Raw genomic sequence first — 22,449 nt, 5'->3', positions numbered from 1 at the left:
CGACCCTTGAAATTATTATTTTTTTTTAAAGTTATAGCATTTCCTACTTCGACTTCGACCTCTGACGTAATGTTTGTGTTTATATTTTGGTTAAGATCAAGTTCAGCCTTGGTAACGCTGTGGGCTCAAGAAAAATTTTAGTTCCAGTTTTATTCTATTACTTACGTTATTACTAACAACCAATTAATGATTTAATATTTATTACCAAAATTCTGATCTAATGCAACATTATAATATGAATGAATTGGTTTTACTAGTAGTATACCCTTTATTTTTTAAATTAATTTAAATCACGGAAGATTTTAGTAATAAGACTAGATTTTTTCTATACTTTATTATTTTAAAAATATTTAAATGCATACAAAAATTATAGCTTTTGAATGAATTTCTATGAAATAGTGATCGGTTTTATTAGGTCAATAATGAATATATTTATCAGCCAAAGAGTGATTGACACTCAAAAAAATTACCTAAAAATATTCGTAAAATGTGGAGCTGATACGATGGTCCCTGTTAATGTGGAAAATAATTGGACTGTGGGTGATTTAAAAGCAAATGTAGCATCTAAATTATGTCTGAAAGCTGAGGATATTAGGATAATATTTTCGGGCAAAGAACTTCATGATGATGTCGAATTTCAGGTAATGAAAAACCTCTATTAATAACCTTTGTGGTACAAAAGCACATATGTTCATGCACATATAACGTCTGTATAGATATAGATCACGATACGGAAATATCCCCAAAATTTTGGAGAAAAAATATATGTAGAGGTTTGTTTTTGGGTGGCTACTAATTATACCCTTCTGGTTTGTCCCTTTTTGTGATGATTTTTTTATTATTTTTTATGGTTCTTCTGGGCCACTGCCCAGTAACTGAGTGCTCGATCTTCACCATATCATGTCACAGGTCTAGGGTTCTACCCTCTGAGACAAGATTGACTTTGTCTTTCTTTCCTTCAGTGGGTCAATAAAAAAGGTACCAAGCATGCTTGGGGACTAAACTCTAGAAGTTCCCGCAATTAGCTAACCATTTGATCAGAACTTCTGCTCCTTTTATTGGTAAGGGTTATAAAATTTGATTTTTTTCGCTAGGATTTTTGTCCAACAATAAATAAATCAACTCTGACTAAAATCAAAACCCTAAACTCAGCGGCGCAACAGCTCATAGAGGGCCAGAGCCTACTGTGCCCATCTCAGTTTTCTTGACCTTTGGTCCCTGGGGTGCAGGAGCAGAGGTTCCGGTTAGGTGGTCAGCCGAACGCGAAACCCCCAGTGTTTAGTTCCCAAGCATGCTTGGTACTTGTTTATCGACCCACTGAAGGGATGTCAACCTTGCTCAGCCCGAGGATTGAACCAGGTACCTGTGACACGACAGCGTGAGGCACTACCGCTCAGCCACCGGGCGTCAAAATCAAAACCCTAATATGTATGATATATAAAACTAAAACTATACTAAACTCAGAAGCAGGACTAAAAGGCCAAGGTCTACTGTGCCCATCTCAGTTTTCTTGACCTTGGGCTCTGGAGTGCAGGAGATGGTCAGCCGAACGCGGAAACCCCAGTGTTTAGTTCCCAAGCGTGCTTGGTACTCATTTATCGACCCACTGAAGGGATGAAAGGCTGAGTCAACCTTGGCCCGAGGATTGAACCCAGGACCTGTGGACCGGGTGCGCGGAAGGCTACCACTCAGCGTCATGTATGGTATATAGGTTTTTATTAAATATATAGTTTGTGTTTACATTTACTTTAAAATGTTGAAATTTTTTTGTTCAATAAGTATAATGTTTTATAAATTTAGTATTGTTTGGAAGTAACTTTCAACAAGTTTCAGAAAAATATATAACTGTTAGTAAATGATACAAAAGGAGCTATATTATTTTTATGTCTATTCCCAGAAGTAAAAAAATATTTCAGATTATCATTCCTGACTTAAAACATTGTAAAGTGGTAGCTCAGATTTGACTCCTCATGGGATTTGAGTGTTTAGTTCAGTCTACACCCCATTGTCTTGTATCTGAGCTAAACTCTGTAGTAGTCAATAGTTCTCTGAGCTGAACTTTGAAAATTGTTGTAGTGAATTTGTTATAGCTGGCTGCCATATTCTCTGTTGAGATGTTTCACGCACTACTTCTGTTGCCAAGCTTGAGGACAAATACTAAAGTTATTTTTTATAGGACTTTCCTTCCTTTTTGTGTTCTCGTTTCTTTTGATTTTTCAAACTTTTGTCATTGAAAATAGAGAAGTATTTTTAAGCTTCTCTAACTGCTATTTTATTCATTATTTTATTATGCTTTTAGCATCATTTATTTATTCCTTTCTCATCATCATAATCTTGCCTATGTATCATGCACTATTTTTCTCACTATTACTACCTACTATTCTTTTTGTATCATCATACCAGGGAAGACAAAAATCATGACTTTTCTAAAATATAAAATCGGATTTATTTTAAATATATCGAATCAGCTTTATATTGAAATAAGATTATTATTTTTTATTTTACTTTTTATATTTACCCACCAAATTATCTGATTAAATATATCGATAATATTTAATATTATTTAAAATTAATTATATAGCTAGAGCAGAAAATATTTGTAACTGAAATATTTCAAAAGCAATTTAGACAAACTAATCACTGAAAAAAATAAAACCATAGTTTTGTTTGCTCAAGTTAAACATCCTAACATTTTACAGACAGGAAAGCAATTTATCAGTTAGATAGATCCAATGAAGAGTAAATCTGTTTCGATCAGAATAAATTAAAGGAGAAGAAATTATTTAAAAAATTTTCTGTATCGAACAATTCTTTTTCTTTATTGATATAGTCAATAACTACATATTTAATAAGCTTTAATAGCATTTGTATTGAACTAAACCAAGCACTGACTAGGGTATAGTTGAAATATGGTTCTTATAGACATATTATTTTACAGACGTCTGATGTGAAAAATTTCAAGCAGCTTTTATTCTCTAATTTTATTTCTTTATCAGTCTATTATGAAATATAATAATCTACATACATTTTCTTGAAATTATTATTATTATTTTTGGATAAAACCTTCATTATTAATAAAATCAGATTCTAAAAAGAATTTTTATTACAAAATTTCACCGAAATCAGTAGAATAGTTCCTGAAAAATCCATTTTAACTATACTACTTTTTTAAAAATTCCATTTCTCAGGAACTATTCGACCAATTCTCTCAATTTTTGCATTTTGTCATGTAAAATTATGTAATAAATCCTAAATTATGTATCCTAAAGAATATATTTATAAATATTAGCTTATAAATGTTTTGGACTGAAGATTCATTTTTACAAAAAATCAATTGGCTTAAATCAATGATTTTCTTAAAAAAATTGTAGTTGATGTAAATCAAGTGATTTAAATCTTGCAAGCCCTGCCTAATGCTGTTGTTTTTGTGACATTTTGTTACTTTTTCTACATTATTATAGGACTGTGATGTTGGTGAACAAAGTATCATTCATGCTGTTCCACACACCAAAAAATTAATGGATATATCAGTAGAAAATAAATGCCCATTGAATCAAACTCCATTTTGTTCTGATGATTTTACAGAAGGTAAATCATTGATAATATAATTTATGTGTTTTAGACACAGTACACAGAAAAGCAAAACAATCAAACCTTACTAATTCAAACTTGAAAGGGGAGATCTAAAGAAAAAATTGGAAATATGATAAAATTTTAAGCATTTGAAAATCACACGTTATCAACATTAGAACAAAGAAATGAAGCCTTTTTTCACAACTATCATAAAATAATTTAATTTTTTGATAGTTGATAACACTGTGTATAAGAAATGCTAACCAAAGCAAAGATTTTATTGTTGTTTGCTTAGAAAGGTATGATATTTTAACAATGATAAACCACATGTTAAAATATCAATGATAAAATATGAGTTATGTTATCATTGATACAACACTGCGGTGGAATAAAAAAAATCAACATAAGTGACAAAAAATTCAAAATTGATATTTTTATATGTCGGACATTTTTATATAAGTTACTAATTGCAAAAGTTTCAGGAAATCAATTTTTTTAAAATCAGTTTTTTGAAATTATATGTTGGTATTATAAACACTAGCTAGGGAAAAAAAAGTAGTTGTCAAGCTGCTTTTCTCCTGTTCCAGCATTTGTGTTCCAACTTGATCTCAACTTGAATCAGGTACTTTGTGGAAGTCTTCGCTTTTGAGTAAAACTGACTTGCATTTAAATCACACACAAATTATATGCCTCCCAAAGTTTACTTCCTCATAACTCTAGTACAACGGTTCCTAAAAAGTGTTTTTCAGAACCTTAAGGTTTTGTGGAATTGCCACCGGGGTTCTGAGAATTAGGACTTTTTTTACCCAGTAAATCCATCGTTTAATATTTCATTTATTTTTGTGAAATCATATAATTAAATGCCAGCAAAAAGGAAATTGCAAGATTTAAATAAATTGTATTTTTTCTAATAACAAATAAAGTATAAAAATAACTTCTAATAAATCATATCATAATCATAAATCAATTTTTCAATACAAAACAAATTCAACAAGGAGAAAATATATTTCCCTGATCTGTAACCAAGGCTTATTTCCATTAAAACTAAAATTAACTTATATAATGCTCTAATTAAACCTGTATTTCTTTATATCAGTGAATGCTAGCCTTTAAATAAAACTGATGAAAATAAACTACTATAATTTGAAAGAAAAATACTCATAGCCACCTTTGGTGCTGTGAAAGAAAGCACCATTGTGGATTATTCAGAAAATTTAAGCAACCAAGCATAGTTCCAGTTTTTAAATCCTATAGAATAAGATGGCTGGGTCACATTTATAGAAATTATGATTCCAGTTATGAAGTTGACCTTTGGAAAGTTTACTGGTAACCGAAAAAGACCAAACACCAGATGAATTGATTCTGTGGAAAAAAAATCTTAAAACCATGGGCATTAATAGGTGGAGAAGCCTAGCATCTAACCAGGCCCGATGGAAACCTGTTGGGGCGGCTCTGGCCTGTATTAGGCTGTCATGTTGATGGAAGAAGTTTTTGTTGATAACTCTTCTCATTGTTTATTACAGCTCATATTTGTTTTCAATTTAACAAATTTCAAAAATATTATTCGTTTTCAGCTTATGCATACACTAAAAATAAAAATTTCATTCTTCACATTAAATATTTTCATTAAATATGTTATGTGTAACCTTTTTTTTCTTTTCTTAATATGTTCACTTGCTGATAAATTTTATTTATAAAGTCAGGATTCTGCCAAAAGAAGGTTGATCACATAGGGTTGTATGTTTGAAAAAAATTGGGGAAAGATGCTCTAGAGTTTGATGAGTGAGATATGGTAACAACACGCATATTAACTTTTTATTTCAGTCCTGTAGGGGGGGGGGTCTATGGTCCTCCTCAATAATATTAAAATATATAATCTGAATATTCAGACAAATAAAGAAATATTTCCACATATTATCACTGATTTAAATGTCTAAAAGTTAAAAACAAGAAGCAGATAAAAATATTTTGTCTTTTTGCTGGTATTTAGAACATTTAAGAATTTTATTCTTACATGTGAAATTTAGAAAATAATTGTGATTGTGAAATTTAAATTAATTTTATTTTGTCATAAATTGGGCCCTTGCTGTGCCTATGATTTCAGTAAAATCTTATTTGATCTATCACTATAGCTAAAGCGTATGTATTGAATATCAGAATTTTTTTATTTTAATTTAAATTTTAAGTGAGTTTTTTTCAGTATAGTCTAAGTATATCTATTGAAGATCTAAAAATATATTTTTTTTTTTATAATAAAAGATGCTTAAAATATCTTTCATGTGTATATTATTTAAGTATTTGCATAATAAATATTTAATAAAATATTTTTTAAAAAGTGCATATACTACATATTTATCACAATAATTTTAAATTCATGTTTTATTGTATAGATAAGAAAACATCTCCAAAGAGCCACTTTTATGTTTATTGCAATGATCCATGCAAAAGCATGCACCCGGGAAAATTGAGAGTAAGGTGCTCTTCTTGTAAAGAAGGAACTCTAATTGTTAATCAGGTTTGTTTGCTTTTATTTTAAATCTTCTGTGTTAAATTTTGTGGCGCTCCCATGCCACAGGTCCTGGGTTCGATCCTCGGGCCGGTCAAGGTTAACTCAGCCTTTCATCCCTTCAGTGGGTTGATAAGTGAGTACATGCTTAGGAACTAAACACTGGGGGTCTCACATTCGGCTAACCACCTAACCGGAACATCTGCTCCTGCACCCCAGAACCCAAGGTCAAGAAAACTGAGATGGGCACAGTAGGCTTTGGCCCTCTATGGGCTGTTGGGCCACTGAGTTTAGAGAGTTTAGTTTTAGTTAAATTTTGATTTAGTTCTTCGGTTAATTTTTGCTATAACTTCCAATGAGGAAACATTAAATGTTCTTTTTTGTAACGTTTTGCCAATCAACAAGTTTAAAAAACTTTGATGTTATTTATTAAAATTAGATATTTGTTTTCATTGGGATCTTTTGTATTTTCTTTTTCTTGAAGATGCATGATTAATCAGGATCAGAGGTGATTCAAAAACTATTGTATTCTTTTAATGCACAATTTGAATAACTAGCAAGAATAGAAAATTTAATCAGCATGTTATAAAGTTTCTTAGTTGTTTATTTTAGTTCTGTTTTCCGTTAATAGTTTATTTTCTATTCAGTTAAAATTCTATATTATTTCAAAATAAAAAAAAAGGAGCAATATCCTTGTATATGCTAACAATTCTGCCCCTTTTACTATTGCACCTTTTGAACTATTGCACTATTGCACCATGATGAATTGGTAAAAGAAAATAATGAATTATTTATCGACCTTTAAGCAAGTAACACCTAGATTTAAATACCTTGTTAATTTTTAAATAGTCAAATAGATTTATTAAATTATTTTTTTGATATTTTTTTAAAAAATTTAACAGTTTTTCAATGTAGAATTCAAGGAAGGTAGAAAGTGCTTTGGCAGGCTAATTCCAGTGTAGAGTAATTATCTGGTTACTGTAAAATAATTACTCGACATTCATAAAAAATTTAATTATTAAGAAGGAATTGAAATTTTATATTGTATGTTTTGACTGGACCAATCCTGCAATAATCCATTTTAGAGAAATTCAATCTAATTCCATTGTAAACTGATTATCTGGTTACAGTAAAAAAATAAATTATGTAAGTACTATAATAAATTTTAATTATTGTAAAGAAGTTAAAATTCAATATTGTAAGAATTGACTGGGTCAATCCTATAATAATCCATTGTAGAGAAATTTAATCTAATTCCACTGTAAAGTAATTATCTGGTTAGCGTAATAAATTTTAGTCTGTGCAATAAATTTTAATTATTGTAAAGGAATTGAAACTTGATATTGTAGTATTTGTCTTTGCCAATTCTACTATAATACATTGTAGAGAAATTTAATTTAATTTATAGTAAAACAGTCATCTGATAATATAAAAAATGTTAATGTCAGTATAACAACTTTTAATTATTGTAAGAGAATTGAAATTACGTATTGTAGGATTTGTCTGGATCAATCCTGCAATAATGCATAGTAGATAAGTTCAATCTAAACCTATTCTAGAGTAAATACAGTTTAACCTCTAAAAACCCAAAATCTCTAAAATACAGACTTTTTTTTCAACTCCTGACAAAGGAGAAAAAATTTATTTAATCAATTTTAAATTAGAAGAAAGAAGCAGGAATTTGCATGTTTAAAAAACATCCCATTGAAAAAAAAAATCAACATTGAAGATCTTAAAATCCATAATAACAATTATAAATAAATAAAAAATATAAAAAATTGATAGAACCGCAAAAATTTACAATGAAATTGTCTTAATCGAGCTTATTTACTCAATGCTATTGCTGTAATATTGTGCTCGTAAAAACATCATGTTTTAAAAAAAGTCTGAAGGAAAAAGGATAAAGGACTGCTGGAAAAAGGATAAGTTTTGATATATTTATTCAATTTACAATGAAATCTTCGTGAATATAATGCCTTGTAGAAAATACACTTTTTAAATGCGTGATTCAAAATGCATGTGTCATAATTATGTGTTGTAAATATCGTGATTTTAAAAACAAAATACAAATCCAAATAATTCTTTATAATTGATGAAAAAAACCATATGAATTATTGATGAAATTGAGTGCATCAAATAGGGATTACTTAAATGCCTGATTCAAAATTTATGTGTTGTAATCTTGTTCTATTACAAACATTGGTATTTTAAAAAGCAGAAATGCATCATAATTACTGTTGAGAAAACAAATGGCAAAACTGTGTAAAGTTACGATTTTATCATCCCAAAAGGAGATAATAAGAAGATTACCCAATGTCGGGTCTTCATATTTGGGGGATCGTAATAATGAATTTTAAAAAAAATCAAGATTTTTTTTCAGAAATTTATAGAATAACTGTCAAAAACAAGTGCAAAACCATTTGGGTTTATGATGGAATTACATATTTTTTAAATAATTTTAGGCTTTTAACTTCAGTTTTTCTATTAACGTAAATAAAGTACCTAAAATCCAGAATTTTCTGAAATCCAAGCTTTCCAAATTTGGATTCTAGGTTATATTATATTTGACTGTTAAATTTTTTTATGCCATTATAATAAATTTTCATTATTAGAAAGGAATTAAAATTCGATATTGTAATATTTGGCTGTATATAGTTTTATAAAGAGAGAAACAATGGTTATCAAAAAAAGAAAATTATATTAGAAATGTGCTTGCAGTTGGCCTTATTTCAGGACTCTATCTTTTAATGAACATATAGGAGCATTGAATGAATTAGTTTTGACAGTAATTCCATGGTCAAATAATAATCAATGATATTTCTCATATGTATTTTATTTTGTCTTTGTGTAAGCTTTATTAAACCTTATAGGATCCAACTTGTTGGGAAGATGTATTAGTTCCAGGTAAAATTAACGGTGTGTGTCAATATGAAAAGTGTGAAGGTACACATGCAGAGTTTTATTTCAAATGTACAAGCCATGTTTCGATACCTCACGATCAAGCTGTTCCTTTATATCTCATAAAAAACAACTTCAAAAGTGTTCCATGTATTGCCTGTACAGATACCAGGTAAGTTCGAACTTTTAGAGAGAGAAATTTTCAGCCTTTTATGACACTAATTTTGTTGCTATATTAACCAAGCATATTTAGTATCCAAAGTTACTCACTATAAATATTAATGTCTTTAATGCATGTCATAATAGTATTTTTTATTTAAAGAATAGTATCTAAAAAGGCTTTAACTTATTCATTTTGGCTAATTTTATGAATTTCAAATATTTATGTGACATAATTCTGTCTAGTCTTTCTGATTCCCTCACAGTAGTAAAATTTCTCACAAAATAGTATTCTGATTGCTAAGTTTAAATGGTTCAAAGACAACTTTATTATATCTGCCAAATTTAGCTGATAAAAAAAGACAGAAAACTATGCAGTAGATGTTCCAATTTGCCATAGATTAATAGCAGCTGCAATGATTCTGCTTGTGTGCTATAGAGCATCAATTATGCCAAAAATCATTGAGGGACATGAAATTCTCCACAAAAAGCTGTTGCTTTAGTAGATTTAAGTAGACAAAATTGAACTTTGAAATTAACATAAATGAAATAAAAATAAAAACAATTTTTACTGCCATTGAACAAAAAAGTTAAAAACTAATGCAAAAAGCAGAATATTTGATGACAAATTTTAAACAATTATGGGAAATTCAGTTGAGGCTGCTGTCACTGAAGAATATTTAGTCAGAGTTCTGTCAAAAAAGAATATTAAGATAAGCGATTTATATTATTTTAAGCAGAGAGTCTCTTTTAGTAAATAAAGAACTCAAAAATATAAATGTTCTGGGTCCTGAGCACCTGTAGTTTCCCAAGTCTTAAGAAATCACTGAGCTGCTGTTATCCTTTAGTTTATAGTTGCTCGATTAAATTTTATAATATCGATAGTTCAAACTTTATAATTACTTATGCTATGATTTATTTCTTCCAAAATATGTTTGACAATGTTTAAACTAGATTTCTATTATTTTTAAAAATAATTAAGTTATTCTATTTTTAAAAATATAAAATAATTACTTAAAAGCTAAAGTGATGCCAAATAAAAATTTGATACATTTCCTTTTTACAATGCTCAATAATTTCAGATTGATTTTTATAAAATCCTATTATGATTTTTTTAGGGAAATTGTATTAGTATTTCCTTGCACTAGTGGCCATGTAATTTGTGTGGATTGTTTTCGGCTTTATTGTTTATCACGTTTGGGTGAAAGGAGATTTATTCAAGATTCTACTATTGGATATTCTATTGATTGCCCAGGTAAATAATTTTTATATAGTTTAGAATAAAATGGGGTTATTTGTTGAGTGGCATCTGAATTTGCATACTTGATGCCTAGTTAACAGTTTGCCTGATTCTTAAAAATTGCAAGGTTTTATAAAAATGTTGCATGTTTAGTCATGCTCTAGTAAATTGATTCTGCTATCCCTACTTTAAAAAATATTTCTAGTCCTATTTTTTTCTTTTAGTGATTTCCAGTGATTTTGCTAGATTTTGAAAAGTAAGAGTTCTCAGGATCCAGGACTTTCAAATTTCTGAGTCGAATAATTTTATCAAAGAGCAGGTCCAAATTAAACACAGTAAGACTATTTTAAAGACACAGAAGAGTAAATATATTACGTTTTAATTCGTTAAATGTCTTCGATTTACTAAGTATTAAAACCTTCTATATCATCATAAATTACAAAATTTTATGGGAAATAAAATAAATTCACATTTTGAACAATACTTCAAAAATTACAGAAATGGGGTTGCAATTTCCAAGATTTAAGAAAAAAATGAACTGAAATATTGAGCAGATGATAAACTTCCTATCTCTTTATCCATCTAATTAATATGCACATTTAATGATAGACAAAACCAAAATTATCTATTATATCAACAAACTATTCCATCTATTGGTAGACAAAACTAGAAAAGAAGTCTATTTGAAAAACAAGATTTTTTTTCATTACATACAACTACTCAAACATTTACAGCGTGGAAAAGAATGACATAGTTTGATATATAATTGTTTATCCTTTTGATGTTAATACAGAGGTGAAAATTTTTTTTTTTTTTTCTATCTTAGGTTAGTATTGCCCAGACCAAAACAAAATAGTGGTGCTGGTCAAAATTTGTATTTTGTGGTGGAAATGTAAGTTTTTCAGGGGATGCGTTATAATTTTTTTTTCTTCGTATCCTGTCTATGTTTGGAGTATTTGACACTCATTATCACATAAACAGAATCACTGATTTTTCTTAAGATTTAAATTGCTATATTTCATTTTAAATTATTTCTACTCATTATTGTTATTTTGAAATATAACCAATTTATATAGTTATGTACAAGTTATTTCTGAATTTAAGTTATTTATATAAATTTCTGTACTTAATACAGTTTCTGAACTTTAGGCTCTTCATTCTTTAGTGTTCTTATAATACTCTCTATCTCTAGTACGAACCTAAATTAAACATTTCGAAAAAAATGGATAATAGAGTAATGTTTTTGTCAAAATAAGTATAATATTTATTAAAGGAATATTTGCTTTAGTTTTGTGTACTTACAATATAGTGACCTCATGATATAACTTTTATTTTCTTTGAACCACAGGGGTCGTTTTGTCAATTGTCAACTGTACAGCACTTTTATTTTGTTTCACTCAACTATTTTGCTTTTGTGCAGAGTGTATTTATATCCATATAATTTAAATAATTCTTTCTCATCTGATTTAAATTCTTTTTCCTAGCTGGCTGTTCAGATTCATTGATTAAAGAACCACATCATTTCAANGAATTAAATTAAAAAGTAATTAAATTTGTTAGGCTATTTTTTACTTTATTTTAATTTATTAAAAATTTTTTGGATAAAATAATAATTTAATGGGTTTTTATTACTGATTTTTAATTTATAAATCTTTAGGTGTTTTCATTTTTACAAATAAAATTATAACAAAACTTATTTTTCCTTTTTGGACATAAGTCAATCAACTTTGTTTATTCAAAAAAACTAGTAATGTTTGCGATTGCGTCTTCTTTTTTTAAAATCATTTAGCACTTAGTTTTATTAGAGTATAATCGTGTTTTTTAATTTTCTTTCAATATTGTCAGTTGAATATATTATCGAATATCATAATTCTTTTGTTTTTATTTTAAAAAAATTAAACTTTACTTTGTTTTTTTGTTCAGAATTCGGTAATTATTCAATTTAACTTTATTATTTATGTGAAATAATAATGATAGAAAATAGTGTTGTTTCAGAAGTGTTTTTTTTTTTTTGTTTAATTTATTTAGCACTTTGTTTTAAGCATACAAATAATTTTTAACGAACCTATTTTTTAAATTTTCTTTCTATATTGTTAGGTAAATATATTGATAAATTTCAATTTTATTTATTTTTCTATTATTTATTTTTAGAGTAAGAAATCTTTCGTTTTTCGCGCTATCATTTTTAGAAAATATAACATTAATATCTTTCTTAAGAAAAACATATGCATCAAATTCATAAATTGGTTTAAATTAATCTGAGTATGAAGTTTTGATAGAAATCAGACTTTCTGCGCCTTACAAGTAAATGAATTTCACAAATACTATATCGCGATACATCGCTATATCGCGATGCAAAACTGACGATGCATCACGATATAAAATTTCTCATATTGCCCAGTCCTATTTGACACTCATTAGCACATAAACAGAATCACTGATTTTTCTAAAGATTTAAATTGCTAAATTTATTTTAAACTATTTATAATCATTATAGTTTTTTTTGAAATATAACTAATTTATCTAGTTATGAACAAGTTATTTCTAAATTTAAGTCATTTTTTAAGTTTCTATACTTATTATAGTTAATGAACTTTATGCTCTTTATTCTTTAGTATTCTTATAATAATCTCTAGTACGAACGTAAATTAAACATTTTGAAAAAAAAATGGATAGTAGAGTAATGTTTTTGTCAAAATAAGTATAATATTTGTTAAAGGAATATTTACTTTAGTTTTGTGTGCTTACAATATAGTAAACTCACAATATAACTTTTATTTTCTTTGAACCACAGGGGTCCTTATATCAAATGTCAACTGTACAGTGCTGTTCTTTTGTTTCTCTCAACCATTTTGCTTTTGTGCGGAGTGTATTTATATCCATATAATTTAAATAATTCTTTCTCATCTGATTTAAATTCTTTTTCCTAGCTGGCTGTTCAGATTCATTGATTAAAGAACCACATCATTTCAAATTGCTTGGAGAAGAAGAAGTATATTGCATTTATTTTTAAAACAAAGTAGACTATGATATAATTTTTTTAGTTGTATGTTATTTTATTGTTTCTAACTATGTTTATAGCTTTATGTTAGCATAAATGTTTGAATGATTGAGTATAAATGTAAATACAGATATTTATTGGTGCAGCTTTTTAAACTTGTATTTTATATATTTGATTTATATATATTTACTTGTGTATACTTGATATTAGTATTAACACGAGATTTTATGTACCATTTGCATATAAATTTATGTTACATATCTTTTACATTACTCCAACACAAATTTTACTTGCTGGTGATACACTTTTATTTGTTTTTTGAATAAATATGTTTGCATTATAATAAGGAAGTTATAGATTCAAGTTTTGTTATGTGAAATATTTTTTTTAATTGTGATATAATTCCTTTTCAATACAATATAATGCAGGAAGTTAAAAGGATTTTAAATTTTTGTAATGCTTTATAAAAATATATGCTTTAATATATCCTCATTAATTTTCGTTTAATGTTTATTTTAAAAGAGAAAAATTTATGCAAAGATATAAAAAATACAAAAAATGCCCAAATTTGTCTTTCTCAGCCACTATTGCTCCGCTTGGCTACTGCGGTTTCTATTTGTTTTCATCTTTATTTTCTTTTTCATTAGTAATGTTGCATTTTTTCAAATCTGTTCTTATTTTCATTTTTCACTTGTTGGTAAGTCTTGATAATGGGCATGTTTGTTTTGAGCACATGAAACATTTAAACTTTAATCGCCTTAATTTTTAAGACTAAAGTTTTTCCATTGACAGTTATATCTTACTATTTAAGTTTTTTTGAGGTTATTAACTTCATATCATGTACTTAGTTCGTGCAAACTGGGATATATTAACCAGACTTGGCACACTATTAAAAGTAGCCTTAAAGAACCTAACATATTAGATCTGCTATAAAAAAAATCAAGTAATCAAGGTATTAGAATATGAGTCATAAATTTAATGTCTCTATCATCAAAATCTTGCGAGCATCATACATTGACTATATTTCTATATGTATTCTTCATAAGACAATAGGGACACAGGGAAACACTTTTTATTGTTTCAGTATTGAAATATATTTTATTTACAAACTAAAATTTTTTCCTATCTTTAGCTTTTGTTCAGCTTCTTCTTTGAAAAGCTTCTTTCACTTGACCATTCTTATCTCAGTCCCTCTTAAGTATTAAAGATTTCATTTTGTACTGTAGATTTCATTTTAACGAAGTTTTAGTATTCATAAGCACCTAGAATTTCAATTCACCATGCAGTAAAGATTGTACTTTTTTAGTGATTTCACATTGCTTTGGAAATTATGGGTTCTAAGGACCCAAGACTGACAAGTTTCTAGGTCCCCTGTAGAAAAAGAGAGTTCCCATTTAAAATATAAATTCATTGCCTTTTCATCCATGTATTAATATGCAAGTTGATAAGTATTTTCTGTATTGATTTACAAACTAAAAAATTTCAAACAAGAAAAGGGGTAAAAAAAAAGATTTTTTTTCCCGTTCAGATTTAAAGTTTGGTTATAATTTTGTCTACATGCTATTTCTTTTACATGTTTTGCATGTTAAAGGGTGTAAGCGGAATTCTTGCCCTTTATTTAACTCTAGTATTATTTCTTTATATTAAAATTATGTTTGACTTGACTGTGCTTACAATATTTCAGTACTCCAGATATCAAAGATTTGGTGCTGAAGAATGCCTTCTGCAAGATGGTGGAGTGCTCTGTCCTCAGCCAAATTGTGGTGCTGGTATTTTACCGGACACTCACTGTACACGAGTTGTTTGCTCTCAAAATGCAGGAGGATGTGGAGTAAGTTATATACATAGTTTTAAATCAAACAGTGAATCAATTTCGATCAAATGATATATTTTTTTACTTAAAACAAACATCATCTCAATTCTTTTTTCTTCAAAATTTGCTTTAAATTCTATAAAATAGAATGATGGTTTGATCAATGAGCTGAAATTTGTCATTTGGTAATGCTTTGAGCTGTTGTGAAGAACTGAGATTTGATCTCAGAGTGGCATATTGAGGCCCATCCAGCTTCAGATTGATGGGTACTAGCTTGTCTGGAAAATAAAGGTAGATTTTGTGTGATGCTGACCAATTTTGCCATTATCATGCCGTTGGTTTGGAAATTACACAGCTTCAGCCTCCAATCAGTAGGGTTTAGTTAAAGTGATGCATTAAGCATCTGCTCCTATTTCTGCAAAATTTTGTTCTAATAATATGGACATTCTTTTTTCATTTGTGTACATTTTCAGATTAATTCATAAATGAAAATCACACCTTGTACTTTAATGCATGGTGTGTTTAGAATGATAATTATATGAAGTTATTTTACACTTGAGTGCATCATCAGTAGTACAGTAAAAGATCTTTAAACTACCTTCTAAACATGGCAATATTAGTCTGAAACAGATCAATCCTAAAATAGTTTTCAGATGCAAATAATTGAAAACACAAAAAGATCCACTTATTTAGTATTTACAGAAAAAAATGTGAAATTTTCTGAAGCACTAGAACTAATAAACAATTTTTATCAATTTTGGTTTGCATAAGTTTTAAAATTGTTACTTTTCATTTTAACGAATAATGTAAAAAGTTATTAGTCCCTACCTAGTTACATAAATTTCATAACTGCAATTTCTATTATGTTAATATGATTTATGGAGAATTGCGTTATATAGATCTACTGTATTCAAATTTGTACTCTCTTACATATTTAAATATATAAAGCTAATAGCAAAAACTGAGAATTTCTCACAGGATTTTATGGCTTTTTGTAACCACCATTGTTTATTTTAAGGAAACGGAAAGAAGTTTTAATGACAATTATAATTTTTGATTATTAATATTTAATTAATAATTATAATTTTTAAAATTATAATTTTTGATTGTTTTCAAATTTGTTGATTATTCTCTTTTATATTATTATTGCAACTCAAATGTTACAAATTTTACTATTATATTTATACTGGGCATTTTTAATCTCTTGCTTGACATTTTTTCTTAAATTTTATTTATAATAGCTTTATCCTGTGCATTCTTTTAAAGATTTCTAGAAACTTTTAATTTTTATGAAATGTAAGAAAAGAACTTTTCATTCCAATATTTTTGATTAAAAAAATTTCTTTTTGTTTTTAAAAAACAACATATATTTAGTGAAAAATGTCGTATTTTTTTAGTTAATGAATATTTAGTTCCAAATGAATTTAAGTTTTTAATTAATGTTTTTTATTTTCACTTTTTTCTCTATAGATGAAATTTATATCAGTAATCTGTCTATTCTATGGATGTGAGCTTTACTTTTAGCTAATATATAATTTGTTTTTAAGAAAATGTTATGTTTCTTAGTATTTCATTAACTGCAAGAACCTTAACTCTGCAGAATTTTTATTAAACATATTTTCATAATTTGTAATTTTTCTTTGTATTAATTTAGATCTAAATAAGTGAAATATGTTATATTTAGTATTTCAATAATTTATGTTTATGAAATACTGCATGAAACACCTGTGTCTTTTTCCAAGTTAAATGTGAAATCTTGCAAACACAGCTCACTCCAAACTATAATTTTTCAAATTTGAACTTATTTACAGCTATTTAGATTTAAGAGAAACTGTTATTCATCATCGAAATTTCTTTAATTTGTGAAATAAATTCTTGATATATTTTTGAATATAAATGAAAAACTTTTTTTTCAATCTATTTTTTTAAAATTTTATATTTTGGTGTAAATATAATTCCGATAATCTAACAGATTATTTTAGTAACTATTTTACATTTTTTATGGTTAAAAATAACCAAAATATATTTTTGCTCACAATTAGAGCATCAGAAAACAAAATATATAAAAGAGACACCCCCCCCCCACCTGTGTCAAAGGGTTAAGCCTCTATGAATGTAAAAATTTGTTTTAATTTTAAAATATAAACTGCATTACAGTTGGCTCTATGACCAATATAGCTTGAAAAATTTGTTGTCAACTCAATTGTTTAATCTTTTTATTTCTCTCCATAGTTTGTATTTTGTAAAGAATGTATGCAAGGTTATCATGTTGGGCCTTGTGAACCTCCTGAAGGAATTTCAGTCAGTGATAGGGTAAAAATATTTAATTATTACTTTGACTATTTTTATGGTACAAAAATTAGTCTCATTATATTTTTCTAAATTTTATTGATATTCAACTGGCTATAAATTTTACAGTATAATTATATATAATTTTTGTTATATAATTATATGTAGTTTTTGTTATATAATTGACAGTTAAACAAAGTTATATAAATCTAAATCTCCCTCAAATTATACATCAAGTCAAAAAAAAAATGAAAGAAATAAACTTGCAGACAAGAAGTAAAATTATTTATAATAGGTTTCCAGTTTTTATAAAAAATTTTATTTTATTAAATGTTTAAATGACTCAGATCCTAAAATCAGTCATCATATGCAATGTAATAGAACAATTAGTTTTGCTGTTACAGAAAAACCTAAAATCCACTATCAGCTTTCCACTATGTTCAAGCTTTACAACAACTTATACCAGGAAAAGAACCATTATTTTTGAAATTCTCATGTGATTTTCCTAAGTTTTTTAAAAATATCTTTCAAATTGATATATTTTTATTTCTTAGGAAATTATGTATATATTTTTGGAATAATAAAATTGGAATTAAAATTGAATATTACCTAATTGAAAAACCCTGTAATAGTATCATCCAGTGTAAGATTTTACATTCATCTCNCCATAATACATATACTCTCTTCTCTCTATATAGGCAAAGCATTTAGGTATTATATTTGAAATTAATTATTGCCACAACAAGCATTGTTGCTTCTAGTAAAATAGAAGAGAATAATTTTTAAAATTGGTCTTAGATTAAGGTCCTTGAAAATTTTGTTGAGGTCCTTGAAAAGTCCTGGAAAGTCCTTGAATTTCAATCTCATCATAGAGTGGGAACCCTGTAAAATCAGTCCTAAATCAGCCTAAAATCAGAACAACTTATTCCTGAATTTAGGAAAAGAACCATTATTTTTAAAATTTTCTTGTGATTTTACAAAGTTTTTTAAAAATATCTCTCAAATTCATATTATATTTTTTATTTCTTAGGAAATTATGTATATATTTTTGGAATAATAAAATTGGAATTAAAATTGAATATTACCTAATTGAAAAACCTTATAATAGTATCATCCAGTGTAAGATTTTACATTCATCTCTAATCTTGACATTTTTAGATGACAATTTAAATTACCTAATTTTTTTAATCACAAAATCTAATCAAACAAATGAAATAAAGTTGACTTAGGGAATATGGATAGCTGTCAAAAACCTAAAAAGTAGAGAATGTTTGCGTGTTTTATTTTCATTCACTGTAATACTAACGTTATGTTCAAGTTCCTTTATGACACTGCAATTTGCAGGAAATTTTTCACGCATGCACTGTTAAGTTAAAATAGCATTAACGTTATAGTTAGTGGAAACTTTAATGCTTTTCGAAATCTCTAATAAAAATCATAAAAAAGGAACTATTGCAATTAGTATATTATATATTGACACTGAATATAAATTAGTTTAATTATTATTGATGTACTTACATTAACCATACATTATACTTCTTAGTGACACTTTGTAGAGAATTTTTCATTGATGCACTGTGAAGTTCAACTAGTGTTAACATTAGAGTTAGGAGGAACTGTAATGCTTTGCAAAATATCTAATGAAGTTCACAAAAAAAGAACTTGTGCAATTTAATAGCATATTATGCAGTTACATTGAATATGAATCAGTTTTGTTAAAAATATAAATGTATCATTGTGTCATTAATGTGAACTAGTTTAAATTATTACAGTTAATATTTTATGTAATTAAAGAACTCTACTTCTAAAAAAATTATAACACGTAAACTAAAAATAATTTGTAAATATTTATGATATATTACCAACAAAATCTCAAACTGTTTTGCCACTTTATCTCATTTATTCTATACATTTTCGACAAAATCCTTTTTTATGTTTGAATATTAGCTTCACAATAAGTGGATGTCTCTTTTGTTTTCTAAATCATTCATATTAATCCTTAAATTTAAATTCTTTTTTAATAACTTATTTTATACATTCTATAAATGAGTAATTATTAATTCTTTTGTTACATATTTGTTTTCTTAAACAATTATTCTGAGAAAAGTTCCCACACAATTGCATGTTGGGTGTTTCATGAAAAAGTCTTGTTTTGCATTTATATTTCTTTTGTTCTATTCAATTTAATTTCCTATTACATTTCCCTGATTTTTATAAATATAATATAAGAAAGCAATTTGGCATGTTTCTTTTTCAGATAAACTATACAATAATAGACGAGAGAGCGTCTAGCTCAAAGTGGGATGAAGACAGTAAGAAAACAATTAAGGTCACTACAAAGCCATGTCCAAAATGTCGCACTCCCACTGAAAGAGATGGTATGTATGCTTTAAACTTACTTGCTATTATGTAAACCAAGGATTCTTAAACTTTTTTCGGCCTTTACCGAAAATCAGTAGCCACATTAGTTTCGCCACCCACTGATTTATTGTTAGATTACTGATGATTCTAAAACAAGGTGGCCACACAGCAGGGAAATTAGGGAGAACCGAAAAAGTCAGTGAATTTCATAAATTTGGAAATGTCACGGAGCTTAATTAAAATAACCAAACAGTCAGGAAAGAAGATAAAAATGTGTTAAATTGAAACAAAAATTTACGTGCTTTAAAGATAGCTGAAAAGATTCATTTTTTGAAATTAAAAATTGGAAATTTTTTTTTTTTCGAATTTAGAAAAAGTGGTGTTTGGTTTGAATATTTTGAAAGTAATGTTTTAGGGTATAAATCATTGTCTGCTTTGTGGAGAGGGTCTAATAATAGTTCAATAAGATTCCTGGGGAATTAAAATATGTTTGTGATTCATCCATTTCGTTGGAGTGTCCATAATGTGGGGTTTCCCTTTTAATATATTTATATTTAAACGCAAATATTAAGCTCAATCCTACAAACTGCAATTTTCCATGAACCGCACTAGCTTTTAGAGTATAAACTATTAAATTTTCAATTAATAAAATTCTATAACTAAGTAAGAACAATTAACTTTTTACATCATTTGTTTAATTATCTGCTAAGAGGTTAAAATTTCAAAAGCTAAGCAAACCCAAATTGATTAGTTTGTTTATAATTTGTTCTAATGATTAAATTGAATTGCTTCTGTAAATAATGAATACGTAAGTGCATGTTTTGTGTATTTAAGTATTTGTATCTAACAATTATTTTAAAGAATTTAAGATTGATCTGTCTCAGTCTAATATTGCCATATTTAGTTGGTAAGTTAAAAGAAAGGTGAAATAATCTATATCACTCAAAATTCCATAAAACAGAAGTCCATAACACAAACCTTAGGTTTTGAGGCTTGCGTTATAAATACACACAGTAAAAGTTCGTTATAATGATAATTCATAATAACAAATGGACTTGTCATTGTCATAAGCTTATCTTTATAAGCAAATACACAAAGTTAAATACTTGTATATTACTTTACCTTTTCTCTAATTTTACTTTACTTTTCTCTAATTTTGAAAAATGCATAAAATTTTCTTTCATAGGTGGCTGTATGCATATGGTTTGTACACGATCTCAATGCGGATATCATTGGTGTTGGGTTTGCCAAACAGAATGGACTCGTGAATGTATGGGCAATCATTGGTTTGGTTAATTACTCAAATGGACTGTATTTTTCCTTTTAAACAAGTGCCTATAGGAAGCAATTTTAAAATTGGTGGCCATATAATTTTTGTTAAGTTTTTGTATTTCATGTGAAATACAAGTAGTTTTTGAAAACTGTGATATCTTAAAATGCAAGATTTTATTTATTTTATTTCCTAGATGCATTGCTCAGTTTTTATGTATAAACTGTAATGAAACTGAATTTAAACAACCATCTCTTTATTTTGAAATCATTGATTTTATTTCAAAAATAAAAGATTTTTTTCTGATATAGTGGAATTCATAATTTAATTGGTGAAACTTTATTCTTAAACATTTATTTTTTTCAAAAAATCTGTTTATTTGCCTTTGCAAAAATGTGAACTTAAATTGGTAGGAATAAAGAAATATTATTTATTGATAATATGAACTAGTGCAATAAAAATAAAACTTTTTATAAAAATTTGTTTTTAAACTAACATTTTTTTTTTCAAATTGGACATTATTTGTTTAAAGCTGTAGGAACTGATAACAGTATTTTTTTTAAGAAAAGAAAATAATCACTTCTAAGAAAATCACTTCAAACCGTTTTTAACTTCATGTAACTTTTGAGGTTTTTATCACTAAGCCCACTTCTATATTTGTTTTTAATGATGGTTATATCTGAAAATAACTGCTCACATGGATAGCAAGCTAGGATTATATGCAAGCAATCTGTTGCACATTTTGATGTGTGGGATCAACAAAATTTGTAGGGCAATGGCAACAGTATAGCTAAGTTTTGACTACTATTAAACTACTCTAGAGCCACAAGTACTATGATTATACTTAGCTACTTGCATTTTGCAAGCCTCAGGTTACCAACCCTCCTCCCCTCCTGTTCTAGATGATCATGATCTATGGCCAAAAAATTCATGGAATATGGATTACTTCCAATTTATTATTATAAGCATCTATTGCTCCATAATTGAAAATCACAATAAAGTGCATTCATTAGGTTATAAGTATTTTTGTAAATTTATATTCAAAGGGTATAATTAATTATCATTCATATTTTTCTTGTTTGAGAACTTTATTCTCTCTCTTCATGAAACGTCAGATCCCTTTCGGCTTATGTTATATTTAAAACAAGTCGTATTCTCAGCCTACCTACTAGATTTTGTTTTTGTTTAAACTTCACAGTTATCTGAATGTATATTATTTGTTGCAAATATCCGGGGATCAAATATTTATTTTTCGAGAGCATTTGCCTTACAAAAGCCCTCTTATTTTACAGGTTTTAAAATGAATTTTTTTAAAATAATTATTATTAAATGTGATTAA

The 22,449-nt window shown here is 27.4% G+C and overlaps 1 protein-coding gene across 2 annotated transcripts; it reads left to right on the top strand.

The window, feature by feature from the left end:
• Positions 1 to 63: 63 nt before the first annotated feature.
• LOC107455549 (E3 ubiquitin-protein ligase parkin) lies at positions 64 to 21,416 on the top strand. 2 transcript variants are annotated; one of them, XM_016073154.4, is made up of 10 exons: positions 64 to 641; positions 3,462 to 3,588; positions 5,964 to 6,088; positions 8,950 to 9,149; positions 10,255 to 10,391; positions 13,307 to 13,368; positions 15,062 to 15,208; positions 17,423 to 17,503; positions 19,737 to 19,857; positions 21,027 to 21,416. In XM_016073154.4, the coding sequence occupies exons 1-10, from the start codon at positions 381 to 383 to the stop codon at positions 21,134 to 21,136; spliced, it is 1,371 nt and encodes a 456-aa protein (XP_015928640.2). In that variant the 5' UTR covers positions 64 to 380; the 3' UTR covers positions 21,137 to 21,416. The 2 variants fall into 2 exon arrangements, with proteins under 2 accessions (XP_015928640.2, XP_015928641.2); XM_016073155.4 differs by having other exon boundaries at positions 64 to 1,703.
• Positions 21,417 to 22,449: the final 1,033 nt, after the last annotated feature.

This window comes from Parasteatoda tepidariorum, chromosome 9 (genome assembly GCF_043381705.1).
Source record: "Parasteatoda tepidariorum isolate YZ-2023 chromosome 9, CAS_Ptep_4.0, whole genome shotgun sequence".
Lineage (NCBI taxonomy): Eukaryota > Metazoa > Arthropoda > Arachnida > Araneae > Theridiidae > Parasteatoda > Parasteatoda tepidariorum.
Note: the sequence above shows the minus strand (reverse complement) of the source record. Positions and strands in the feature narration are given on the sequence as shown.

Bases quoted from the DNA above. Each gene is read 5' to 3' on its own strand.
- LOC107455549 (XM_016073154.4), top strand. From the start codon at position 381: ATGAATTTCTATGAAATAGTGATCGGTTTTATTAGGTCAATAATGAAT. The intron at 3,589-5,963 runs GTAAATCATTGA...TTTATTGTATAG, and splicing joins TTCTGATGATTTTACAGAAG to ATAAGAAAACATCTCCAAAG. The intron at 15,209-17,422 runs GTAAGTTATATA...TTCTCTCCATAG, and splicing joins AAAATGCAGGAGGATGTGGA to TTTGTATTTTGTAAAGAATG.